General features: G+C 36.0%; 1 protein-coding gene across 1 annotated transcript in view; it reads left to right on the top strand.

Annotated features, from left to right (window-relative positions):
* The window catches only part of Itgb8 (integrin subunit beta 8), a 75,987-nt gene that overhangs the window by 28,915 nt on the left and 32,705 nt on the right, over positions 1–14,367 (top strand). The window contains exons 3-4 of the mRNA XM_076920913.1: positions 3,908–4,082; positions 12,851–13,097. Of these exons, the coding sequence (XP_076777028.1) occupies positions 3,908–4,082; positions 12,851–13,097 (422 nt within the window). The remainder of the gene's footprint in view (positions 1–3,907; positions 4,083–12,850; positions 13,098–14,367) is intronic.

The raw sequence follows: 14,367 nt of genomic DNA on the forward strand, positions 1-14,367 counted from the left end.
ACATAAAACATTGCTTGAGATATAAGACTTGTGACTATATACTATATATTCTTTACTTATGTTTAGAGAGCTGAGCTGACTGTGCCAATAATTCAACCAGGAGCTGGAGTAATGGTTCAGTGGGGAAAGGTGCTTGCAGTACAAGCAGGAGGATTTCAATTAGGATGCCTATCACCCACATGAAAGCCAGATGTATTGGTGCACATCCAGCACTGGGAAGTGGAAACAGACATATTCCTGGGTCTTGCTGGCAAGACAGTCTAGTTGAAATGGCAAACTCCAGATTCAGTGAAAGACTGTATTTCAAAAAACTTAGGTGGAGAAGTAATGGAAGAAGACATGTAAACATCAACTTCTGGCCTCCACACATACCTTCGTGCACAAGCAGTCTGATATTGTCAAGAAGTAAAATCACCCATCGTATAGACACAGATACCACTGGTGGCTCTGATTTCTCAGCCAGAAAAGATGGAGGGAAAGAAAGAGGAGGTTATTCCTTATCATGATGATAATGGCTGAAAAGGACCTTATTCAAAATACCACACCCTATAAGACTCATGAGATACCCAAGAAGGGGTGGTGGAAAAGATGTAAGAGTTGGAAGATAAGGGGAGAGGCTCAGAAATTCTGTCTACTGAAAATGACTCAGCATTGCACTCTGAAATTTACAGCAGCTGTAGCTACCTGCACTGGACCTGCATTTAAGACTGGTCTTGTAACAATGAGTTATGGATGGGCTCTCCTCTCCTTGCCAAAAAATTTAGCAGCTGAAAGGTCCTGGAAAGGTTCGATCATTGTCTTTAGTTGTGAACTGAATGGTGAGCCCATCAGGCTGAAGTAGATAATTCCAAATCCATGAAAACAAAGACAGCCCTGGGTCACAAAACAAAACAAATAGACTTGAATGAGGGAAAAATATTTATAGGGAGGAGAAGGCATTACTGGTGGAGAGAGATAAATGGGGGATAAATACAAAATTCTGCCTCAAAAAGTCACTATGAATGTAGACAGTGTATACTCAATTTGCTTGCATTCACATGTGACATTTTAATATATTAATCCATATTCTCTATTTCCCTTCCTTCCATGCTTCAGAAAGCCATCAGAAAACATTTGAGATAGAAAGTACCTTGTTAATATAATCTAGTTAACATGTGTGTTTCTTATTAACATCCCTAAGAGGAGACACATTGTTTTGAGCAATATTCTTTCTGTCTTGGCTGATAAAGCCACAGCGAGGACATGCCTGACATGAAACCACTGTCATCACAGATTAGGATTCCAAGGGCATTTGCTGTCTAAAGGGAGGTGATAAGACCCTTCAATTTCCAAGCAGATTGGTGACTTTGGAAGCCCAAAACTCTCGGTAGAGAGGAAATGCATTTTGTTTATATACCCAGAGTATTATGGTAATACACCCAAGAAGCAACTGGTGAGAAGCTACAGAGACTTCAGCCTGGGCCTCTCATTCTCATCAGATCCTAGCTACAGAAACTTGGAGTTTAAGTTCCCCAGTATTTTTCTTGAAGAAAAAGTAAAACATAAGGGTTAGAAGAAATTAAAATGACATAAACTGCCAAGAAATTAAAAGGGTGTGGTTTCAAATTGCTTTTCTTTCAAATGGAAAGTAAGCCGCAATGGCAAGAGCCTTTTCTTTCCTTTTCAAGCATAATTGGTCGGTTGGCAATGCTTTTCTGACTTAGTGCTTACAGTGGGCTAAAAACCACCATTCTGATTCAGACATTGCAAAACAATTGAGAAGATTTTGCTATTTTAGCAAAACTATTTGACATTTAAAGGTCACAGGGCATATAGCTTGATGTATAGTTACAGGAAATTAGCCACCTCTTCATCTTCTCTATTCTGTACACCTGAGTTCAGACACTCTAGGAGGATGAAAAGAAAGATTAGAGCTGTTTATATTTTATTTACTTTGCATGATATGAGATCTTGGGGACTTTACGTCTGGAAAATGACTGTAGCCCTTTGTGTTGTGACATCTGAGTTGGAAATTTGACAAGTAATAAACCTTGTGTACGCTCAGTGTCCACATGCCAAGAGAAATAGAGTCCTCCACCTAACCTGAAGCATACTAGAGGAACTGTGGTATGTGCTATACCAGTTACTGCCTACTTCTTGGAGGAACTCCAAGCAGTTTATAAACTGTATCTGGCTGGTAGTTGTAGATGTTACCAGTTGATATGATGCATTTAGATATAAGTAAAGGCTACAACTGTTTTAAACTTCCGATTAAAATCTAGGTGAAGGTTAACTGTAAGGCAAATTTAAATGTGCCTGTTTCCACAATACCACTTAGCAAACAAACACTTGGAAAATTTTAATTAGAAAGAAGGGCAGATTGCCTTTTCCCTCTTCACTGTGTTTGGATCATCAGTGAAAGCCATACACTAATTATTAGTCAATGTTGTGAAGACCAAACAGTAAACCATTAGCACTTGCAGCCATACACAGTGTCTGCTGTACATTCTTCTACCATAATCTAAAAATGGGGCATTTTGACACACACACACTATGAAAACAGACAAATGGTTGCATTTGTCCCACTTACTTTAATTTACTAAGCCATGCTTTAAATTGAGAAAAAAGAACATTTTTTTAAATGTTTTATATTGCCTACTATGGTACTATCTAGTCATTCCCTGGTGCTGGGGATATCACTCTTCATAATTAATGATATCACCTTTGGCCTATCATTTAAGGTTTATATTTCTGCTTCTCCATAAACCCTACGTCATTCTCTTGCCCCTAAGCTTTAATCCCATATATAATATAATAATTATATTTTTCTGCTTAGTGACTGAATTCATCCACGATCTGTTGACTTCAGTAGTGAAGACTCTACCTGCCTTGCTCTGTATCCTTAACACTTAGAAAAATCATTATCTTGTAGTGTCTGTTCAACAGTCTTTTGCTGAATGATTAATTAACTAGAGATCAAATTCCCTGAATCATATAACTTAAAGGTGAAATGCTTAAATGCTGGGCCAAAATAGCTCTGCTAGGAAGATTACTGCGCAAATATTCAGCTCACATGTAACTATCTCAAATAAATAACTTAGATCAACATTATTCATATTAAAATATTTTTAATCTTTTAAGTACAAAATCTGAATGGTCATGTGAAAAATGGAAGTACCATTTTTTTTTTAATCTCAGCCAGAACAAATTAACTTTTAATCATATTTCATTAATCCTAAGATAGCCACCATTTTATGCTGAACAATCATGGAAAGTTTAACTTTAGATGCAAAATCAGGAAAGCTTGAATTGGAATCATCTATTACTGTATCATCACAAGCATCTTCCTTGGCTTATCTAATTATTTACAGGCTGCTTTGTATACAAGAAGCTGCAAAAATTGATAGTCTAAGAAGCTAGAATTCCAATTCCTTCTTAGATGAGTTGTCAGCACTCATGAGTAGTCATGTGATTTTTAAAGAGTTGCTCTCATCTCCCAAGCACAACAGTATACAGTAGACATGCCAGCTGGGTTCCTTGAGACATAAGGCACACATGTGGAAACAATAAATTGTCTACTTGGACTAATTCCTTTCTTAAGTCTGTCTTTCCAAAGTCAGATGTTTAAAAAGAATGAAACTGGTGTGATTTTACAGGGCTCAGTCAGTAACAATTAAAGTGCTTGATTAAACTCTCCTCTTTACTAACTTGATTTCTTATTTTTAAATGAACTGTAGAAGTGAAACTTTTATTCCTGACAAAGCTGCCCAAAGTTTTATTAGAAGCATACAGCTAATTTATGTGATGGCCTAATTTGTTCTACATGGGAAATATCTCCTTCGTCATTTTTACATTGTAAATTTCTTAAGTTGTCACAGGGGTGACTTGCTAAAAACATCAGTGATTATCTTTTTTTTTTTTTAAATAGGATTTTGTTACAGGTGGATCAAGAAGTGAACGTTGTGATACTGTTTCCAATTTGATAAGCAAAGGCTGTCCAGTTGACTCGATAGAATACCTGTCTGTGCATGTAGTAACATCAAGTGAGAATGAAATCAATACCCAAGTGACCCCGGGAGAAGTCTCAATCCAACTGCATCCAGGTTTGGCAATTGTCAAAGAAATCTGTGATGATCTCTAATTGCAATAGTAGCTCCTAGTTACTTGCTCACAATTAATATGCAACCAACAGCAGTATAGTTGAAATCTACTGAGCTCAGATCAAGGAACCATGGTTCTAGTCCCTGTCATGTTTGTAGCTAAATTGTATGGCCTGGGACACTTTACAAACCTTATTGCAACCTATTGTAATTCTGTGTTCTGCTATTACAGTACAGTCACACTGTGACATAATTATGCTCTGGATCCAATGAAGCTCTGGAGGAAGGGAAACTTTTTCTTATGTTTAGTTATTTAGTTGGTAGAAGACAAATAGGCACACACATGCCAAAGTATACCTAGAGGTCAGAGAATAAGTTGCAGGAGTTGATTCTCTCCTTTAGTCATGTATGTTCAATAATTGCATGGCCTGGTAGCTCTAAGCCTGTCATACCTACTAAGACCAGAAAGGGAACATATTATTTTTATATTCTTTCTCCATTCCTCAAAGTGCTGGAATAAATTTTCCATAAATACTTGTATTGCTATGTACTTTTCAACAAAACTATCATTTATTATTATCATAATTACCTTAGAGAGCTCTGTGATGGCATTTGAGATTAGTATGTACTTTACTTCATGCATTTCTCTGATATCTCCCCTTCTGTCACAGTATTCCCCTCAGTCTGACATATGTTGTAGATCTGGAAAACATCCATTGCCCCAGGTACATGAATTCCAATATATGAACTGTATACAAGCTGTCAAAGAACACAGATATAAACCACAGAGCTAGAAAACTGGTTTAAAGTAATATTAAGTTGTTTCCGACTCTTCATTAGTTCACTGTGGGTGGTCCTATATTGTTTTGTTTTTAATAAATTTAATTAAACTTAAGAAAAAGGTTTTGTTTTTAATAACAGTAATAATAATAATAATAATTTTTGCTATACTTCTCATCTACTCTAAAAGCTGAACTATTTCTTCCAGACTCTTTAGTTACTAGCTAAACTCTATTTCTTTCCCTGGACATGTTCCTAGCATCAGGTAAAACTGGGTTCTTCACCATATAAAATAATGAAACAACTCAGTATGGAAGCATTTGAGCACGAGCAAGAAAAGGATCCATAGCCAGTACAGGAATTATGACTCAGTTGGTTAAGGTTATGGTTCTTCCTCCCACTTACTATTGACAGGAAAACAAACAAACAACAACAAAAAACCCCAAAAAGCAACTATTTCACAATGTTTGCCCAGTCAATTTTTTCCTTAACATTCCAGTAATTACATACATGTCTTGCCTACACACACAGCCTTCTGAAGTTATTATTGTCCAGCCACCTCTAATGACTTTCTTCTCTACCTGTATCTACAATAGTCTTGTGATCTCAGGTTTTCTAATCTCTCCTAGATTACTTCTAAAAGTCCCAGTTTCTTACCAGTCTCCATATCCTAGCAGCATTTTACAATTTTGCTTGCAAAGTCTTCATGAGGTTGAGCTTCTTTGTTTGCTTGGTGTTTGTTCTTTTTGTGTTAACCATGAATGGTAACACACATGACGTTCCATTATAATTTGGCTTTCTAGCGCAAGTGTGTCCAGGGTTACTCCCTGAGCACACCTACATTTGAAGGCATGATGTTACCATGGTTTTTACCCCAAGCCTTTCTTCAAATCCCACAGATCCCTGTGTCACCTCTCTTCACTTGACTTAACAAGTTGCTCATTAGAGGAGAGCTTAAAATCATTTCCTTCAATATCTTCAGAGGAAATAAGGGGGAAATTATATAACGGAACAGCTGAGCTTAAAAATTTGATGATTTAGTATATTTAGCTGCCACCTTACAATGCCTTGCATTTGGTGACACAGAAAACAGAATTATCTTTTCTCACAGTTCCAGAAAGGCTAAAATGTCTAACGGTAGGGAAGTTCAAGAACAAGGTGTAGGCAGACTTAGTGCCCAGTGAGAGTTCTTCTCCAAGCTTACAAGAGTTCCTAATGACTCCTCACAAGCAGACTTGACAGGGGAAGTCATAGGAAAGGGGATAATGTAGAAAGAAGCTCTCCAGTATCTCAGAGGATTATTAATCCCATTATGAAGTACTATCTCCATGATCTCATCTAACCTAATCACTTCCCAAGGCACATCACCAAGTACTATTCAGCTTATAACACTGATGTATAAAATATTAACGTCCATAAAATATATTAAGAAATTAATCACAGAGAACCCTGTTATAGTAACTAAAAATTATTCCACAATCCATATCCTTAAGCACAGTGCATTAAAATTGACTCAAAAGATAAAATTAAAGTTTTAGTCATAAACTAAGAATAACAGTGATAAAATACATTCAAATAGATAAGATATAACTTGAATTGTCCTAAAAATGGAAATGTTTGTTTTTACTTTGAAAAAGAAATGAATAAAAATGAACTGAACATTCAAACAAAAGGACAGCAAAACAAGCAATCATAAAATAAAATTAAATAACTTAAATTTAAAATAATAAAATAAGTTAAATATAGCATTAAAATAAAATGTAATAAAATATAAATAAAATGTAATAAAATATAGCAATAAAATAAAATATATTAAAATAAAATATAGCAATAAAATAAAATAAAATAGATATATAACCTCAATAACAATAATATATTGTTAGTAAATCTAATTAAGAAACAAAGATAAAATTAAATTTAATTTCTAATTAAATGAGAAATAGTCTACAAGTACTTTGGTCTAAACAGTTACGTGGTAAGAAGTGCTTTGTGTTCATTCAGATTTTCAAGGAACATGTTATACCTGTATCATGCAAATGCTTACACAGATTTGCTGTAGGCCTACAAGATACTTAGTTATTGTGAGTCAGTCTAGCGAATAAAATCAGACTGCATTTGCTAAGAACCACTGTGTCCTGACAAACAAAAGAATACACATTCTTGAACAAGAAGATGTTGCTGTAACAATTACAAGTCTCCATATAAACACTGTTACATTATATTCAGTAAGGGTGCAATTATCCCAATCAGGTTCAAATACAGTTTCTCTAACAAACCAGCTTATTTCCTTAGAATTGCTAAAAGTGGATTTGCTAGATGAATTAGTTTTATGTCACTGTGACAGAATACTTCAGAGAAATAACAGATTTCTTTTGTTTTATGACATCAGCATTTCCACCCATGGTCATTTGGCTTCACTGTTTTGGAGCCTATGAGACTGTTTATTATGGCATGGAGATGAGACATGTTTATTCCATGTGATTTGCTTGTTCATACTAATATGCCAATATCCTATTTTATAGTTAAATGCTAATTTACAGCAAGTTATCCCTGTTTATATATTTTTCTCTAAGAAATGTGACTATATCCTTCAAATGCCCTGTTCTTTAGAAAATATTTGCAATTTAGTATGTATATAAATTGCATGTTTCTGCTTAGGTGTTCATGTAATTTATATACATCAATAATTATACTTTTTCCCTTTTGGATCTGTATTGTTTTAGGTCTTCTCAGATAAAAAGGCTTCAGAGATGAAAAGCAATCCCTATCCTTAAGTTTACTTAGGATTCAATAGAAATAATGGCAATAATCAGTAATATATATGTTTTTACTGTGTGCCAAATACAGAGCTAATCATTCTATGTAACGCTATCTTATAGTAACTTTTAGAAATTGAAAGACAATAAAGATGTTATGTCTGGGACCTCATAATTATATGGAAAATATTAAAGTGAGAGTATGATTCAGTTGCCAAGGAAACAAGAGAAGGAAGCTCATCCTGGTCCAAGGGGAAGTAGCTTACCGAACAGTAAGCTTGTCATAAAGCAGTAATTACTCGAAGGAAAGGGAGGTTAGCTTACCACAGCCAAAACGAACATAAAGCAGGCATGGAAGCATGTGGTTGCAGAGTATTTCTGGGGACTTACAAGCAGTTTTATTTTGTTAGACTTAAGGTGAAGATGGAGGTGCTTTGATCTGCCATAATTGGCTACTTGAGCACCTTAAGCAGGCAGGGACATATACAACTTTGAGCTTTAAAAACAAAAACAAACCTAGAATCTATGGTGCAGTGTCTGTGGAAAAGCTCAAGGCCGAGGAGAAAGGTGAAATAAGGAGGGAAAATGTAAGCAAAAGCTAAGACGGGAAGGAGAGAGTCAGGGGGAGTTGAGTTTTAAGCCAATCTGAGCTTCATAGTGAGGTCTTGTCTGAAACAATATAATATAAAGCTGGTAAGAAGAGGATCCAAGAAGGGAGGGGAGGGGAGAAATTCATAAAGGCAAGAAAATACCAAGGAGGAAATGTTATGGTCAGCCCCAGATTATAGTCAATCATAACCATTTTCCACATAGTTGGCCTTGACATCATCTATATTTAGTGGTTTGACGGTTTAATGTGGGTGATGGGATCTAAAGTTAGTTAGAAAATGTGATTTAAATCACACTACACACACACACACACGCACACACACACATCTTCACACTCACTTGTACTCCACAAAGAGAAGCTAACAAAGAAAAGGAAGTGTGTGTTCCATGGCAGCAAATGACTTGAACAAAAAGTAAAACATTGTCAGAAACTCCCTCTCATTGTCCAAAATTTCTTCTTCATGAGATTGGTAAGAAAAAGATGCCAGCAACATAATCAATATTGCCTTTTATCCTCCACACTCAGAAAAAAAAATGACATGAGTGATGATGACCAACTACACATGAGCTAAGAATACACTGACTAAAACTCTCTAGTAAACTTCAATCTAAATAGCTGTCCATCACATCTTACCTCTGTAAGTATTTGGAAAGTAAACTCCATGTCAGTTTCTCCTTACTTAGAAATCAAATACGATTGAATATAAAACTGTTTTACAATATCTAATAGTCCAGTTTGTTTTAAAGTAATAATAGAAATGATTAAACACAGGTCATTGTCTTAGTTACTTTTCTGTTGATGTGATAAGACATCATGACCAAGGCAACTTAAAGGAAAATGTTAATTAGAATTATGGTTCCAGAGGGTTAGATTCCATGATGACACACACAGCAAAGGCGTGGTAAGAACAGCCTAGAACTATTATCTTGATCCACACGTAGAAGGTAGTGAGAAACAAACTGGGAATGGAAAGTCTTTTCAAATCTCAAAGCTCACCCCTAGTGACATATCTCCTCTGGTAAGACCACATCGTTTAATCAGTTCCAAACAGTTCCATTGACTAGGTATCAAGTCTTCAAAGATTTAAGCCCATGAAACCCATTTTTATATGTTTGTGCACCACTTGAACACAATACCCTCAGGAATCAGAAGAGGGCTTTGGATCCCTTGGGACTGGAATTACAGATGGTTGTGAGCACTATGTGGGTTCTGGAAACCTGAGTCTTGTGAAAAAACAGCTAAATCTCTTAACCACTGAGCCGTGTATTTTGCCCAGGAGGCTATTCTTGTAGGAGTAAAGATACAGCATTCACTTCTTTCCTCCCCACCAGTGTTAGTTTCTTTGTTTTAAGCCACTGCATAGCACCAACAAGTGTTTAATGAGCATGAGGCATTGCCACTTCAGTCCAGAGTTCCATGGCCTACCGGCACAGTTCTGCTGTTACTGTCATAGTTCCTTTGGTAGCAATCCTGGGAAACAAGACAAGCCCTAGAACACCAAGCTAGGCAGTGGCAAATTTTTAATTAAATAGGACATTTTGGAATTTTATAATTTAGATATCCTAAAGTTTCCATATAATCTAATTATAAAATCACTTATAATGTGACAAAGGACATAGTTTGGGTTGAGTGTGAATAATGGGCTTAAGATTAAACATTTATTTAAAGACTGGTTTGATCGACTAATATATACCAGTTTGTAGAGTATATAAATGTAGTACATATATCTCTGCATAGCTCATCTCCCACAGTTCCTCTGACATTAAGACATTGCTACTTGCATTAACAACCCTGTAATGGTGACAGTCATGAGTCTTAAGTAATATATCTATACACATTTCTCTATATTACAAAAGCATAGCTAATTTTTTCTCCACATAGATAATTGCTTAATCTAAAGGCAACCTGAGAGCACATTATAAGTAATGCTTGAAGTTCACAGGCAAGGAAGGCTTGGTAATACAAATTTAATCCCATCTTAACAAGCAAAGTGCAATTTGAGTAGAAAGTGGCCTTTCTATGGCCTGAACTGGCAAAACCTCGATGGCAGTTCAGGGGTCTGGAAATGTAAATATAACAATTATTGTTCTCCTGGGAAATGACTAAAAAAAAACAAAGTATGGAAAGTTTTACTTTTAAATAACAACTTGTCTTATTGAGGTCTTAGCCCATGTTGAGGACTGATCCAGGTACCTATGCTGAGTCCAGCATCTAGATAATTCAGGATCTTGTCACAGTGGTCTCCAAGGCTTTCTCATCAACTCTTCTTTGCTGAGCCAGTGAAAGGAGATTTTTGCTGGCTAGGCTGTGAACAAATCTTGTCAGCACAGGACTCCAGTGTGGCTGGCATTTGCCTGGATTGCCTTCAATTTCTTAGTCCCCCAAGGAAACCTGTGCAGCTGCTGCACAGACTGCCTTTCACTGGGCTCACCATCCCACACTTTTGCTGAGTTCCCTGCACAGTCTGCTGAAAAACTGACACATCATCTATAAAAACATAGAGTCATTCATTGTCAGACAGAATCACCATGAACTACAATGATCCACCAAGATCAAAACACCATATGTCTAAAGCCTGAGGCCTTTAGCAATATGCCCAAGTCATCAGTCAAAAAAAAATTACACAATTTTTATATTTCTTAAATGCTGACCTATGTGTTAAGTTCAAGCCCTTCTGCATGAACTATGCTATCCAATTTTTGTTCTGTGTCTGTTTCTTTTTCTTATCTGGCCCTATATACTATTTTCTGATGTTCTCCTACATTTAATTTCCCATTTTAATTACAGAATGTTTCTATTGGTACTTGTCAGCCTGGACCCAAAGGGTGAGTAGACTAAATGCTCTCTGAAGGCAGACCATCTCCTAAAGTGGACTGAGAGGACGGATGAGGCTGGATTATGCTTGCCTCACGTTTCCTTCCAAACTTCTGGGATGCAGAACTCAGAGCACTACATTCACGGGGTTTCCTACTCAGGCAGCAAACTGGAAATGAGTGAACACCTGCTTTTTCTATATTTGTTCTTATCTGCCAGGAAAGCCTTGTTATTTTGATAGGATAGATAGTTCAGACTGAATAACATTGGAATTATAAAAGAATTTAAAGGAAAATACAGGAATAATTCACTGAATAGGGAAATCTTTTCAGCATATCATCCCACTGACTATGTGAATATACAAATTGTAATTTATTTTTATAAATACTTCCCAGTTGAAATGTTCTCTGTGTATGAGCAGTTAATGATTTGAAATCATTTAACTTATTGTTTTAAAAGGAGAAATTCACAAATTTTAAGTAGGTGATTGTTCCTAGGATATCTTAAAAAATGCAGACGTAGAATCTCTGAAGGGCTAAGATGAATAACCAATATCCTATGTCAAATCATAATATGGCCAAGAACTAAATAACCTGCACTGCAGACATGTGCCCTTAGGCAACTCTACCTGTCTTGGGAGTGACTGTCTCTTTCAGTCCAGGTATTTTGCTCAAGGCCTTTGTGATCTTCTGCATACATTTACTGAAGCTCCTCTTCATGCTGAACTAATAATCTCCACACCTTCAACATAGCATGCCTTGTTTTCTGCTCCAACCCACTGACTTACCCAGTAATCTATAGGAAGAAGCTCATTAGCTGATTCATAACGTGTCTCTTATCATTTCAAAAAGCTTCATGTACTGTCAAGTACCAAAAGGTTCACATCTCATTGACAAAGGAACCTTATAGCAAAGGATGAATTAACATCTACACAGAGGAAAAGGTCATTTTTCTTAAGGTATCTTTCTGATTTGCCTCATATCATTCCCTGAGCACAACCACCTAAATCTTTTTCAGACAGAATGCTGTTTATTTTACGTTGTGAACAATTTGTGTTTACGCAAATGATTCCTCCTACAGTTGTACTGAGTTGGTCAATTTTTTGTTTCTTTATTGTCTATAGAATTGTCAGAAATACATTGTTGTAGCTTAGATCTGAAACATCCTTCACGGCTATTTGCTTGAACACTATGTTCCCAGCTTCCAACACTGTTTTGAAAGGATATGATGGTATAGTGGGTCACTGTGAGAGGTTTTCAAGAGCCATACCCAGCTCTGCTACCTCTGTAGCACTCTGAGGCCTGATCTACAAAGATACAAAAAAGTAGGTCATCAAGCTCTTGCTGTCCCAGCTACCATGCCATTCCCACCAAGATAACTGGCTGTATCCTCTGTTCTGTGAGCCCAAACAATCTGCTTTCACTTAAGTTTCCTCTATCCAGTATTGAATCATGTACATAATGATACATAGTGGCAGCCATATCATAAGAAAATTAACTTGGTAGTGTGTAAACATGATAATTGTGCTGCATAATAAAGTATCGATTCAAGCCACTAAGATGGCTCTGTGGCTACAGGTGCTTGCCACACCTAACCACTATAGTTCAATCTCTGGGATCCACAGGACAGAAGCACAGACCTGATTCTGACTCCTGCAAGTTGTTGTCTGACCTCAGTGTATATAGCATGACAAGTGTGCTTACACATATGCACACACACACACCCCAAATGCAAATGAAAACTTCATTGACATACTGACATCTAACATGTGTAAATGAAGACTACATGATGTTTTTCTTTCTTTGAATTAGGAGCTGAAGTTAATTTTATGTTAAAAATCCGTCCTCTGAAGAAATACCCCGTGGATCTTTATTATCTGGTTGATGTGTCAGCATCAATGCACAATAATATAGAAAAATTGAATTCCGTTGGAAACGATTTATCTAAAAAAATGGCCTTTTTTTCCCGTGACTTCCGTCTTGGTTTTGGCTCATATGTGGATAAAACTGTCTCGCCATACATTAGTATCCACCCGGAAAGGATCCACAATCAGTGCAGGTAGCTAATGTTTCATGTGGATAATAGTAAAAGAATCTTAAGCATGTTGTTTGTTCTTATATAAGGACTTACCATGTTTCAAAATATTGTCTTCTTAAATAAAAGTTAAAAATATTTGAGGAGGATCTTTTTATTTTGGAATATAACATTTAAGTTATATTTCCTCAAATATTGTTTATTTGCTTTTTGTCATACTAGAAAACCTTACCTATTATTAGTAATTTTGTATGAATTTCCACCAATAAGGCTGACATGCATATAAATACCTCTGGATATTCTATATTCCTCCTTTGTGGTTGTCCCAAATTTGTTGAAATTTTAGGTTTGACACATTTTAGAATATTTATCATCTCAATGCTACACTGACATCTTACTGTATTGTGATATTGTATACTTACATTGTTACTGATGAAGCCAACTGTCTCAAAGACCATGACTCAAAAAATTACCAGTTTGATTCTAAATAGTACCTATCTTTCCAAGCAAAGAAAATTAACTTCAAGCATGCAAGTTTCTACATAGTATCACTTATTAAATTTTCAGAGAAATGACTCTGTAAACCTCTTGTCCCATAAATCATTTTCCTCAAAGGTGTTTTTTTTTTTTCCTATAAACTGCTCAAATAATTTCAGTCTACACATTCAAACTTGTGGAAATAGTTATCAATTGTACAGAATGGTATTAACTTATCTTTTACAGGACTTTGAGAAGCCTTTACCTATTTGGGTTTTTTTTGTTGTTGTTGTTGTTTTGTTTTTTTAATCCATTCATTTGTTAAAGTTTTCTGTGATCGAATGTTACTTTGTAGCTTGGACTGACCCTGAACTCACAATCCTGATGCCTCTGCCTCCCTAGAGTTTGGATAACATTATGCCAAGCTTGAACGATCTCCTTGAAGGAGAGCCTACCTGAGGAATGAATCTCTTTCTGGGATGCTAGAGTGTTTACCAAAGTCATGTTCATAAGTTTTACTGCTCATTAATAGTTACACAGCAAGCTTCCTTTTCAAAATTAGTATGATATCTTTTTAGAAATAAAAATGCAATATCCTATTTAAGCTGAATTCCCAAATTATCTCTCTGGATGTGTTTCTCATCATCCAAAACAAACTGTGATAGAAAATTAGTACAAATTCTTATGTTACTCTTAAAAAATTATCCCGCAATAGCATACTAAAGTGCTTCATTGTCCTGTATTTGTGAAACACATAGAATCATCATTTTAAACATCAAACCCTACAGTTCTATATTCTGTTCACAAAAAGTGTTCA

This window comes from Arvicanthis niloticus, chromosome 23 (genome assembly GCF_011762505.2).
Source record: "Arvicanthis niloticus isolate mArvNil1 chromosome 23, mArvNil1.pat.X, whole genome shotgun sequence".
Lineage (NCBI taxonomy): Eukaryota > Metazoa > Chordata > Mammalia > Rodentia > Muridae > Arvicanthis > Arvicanthis niloticus.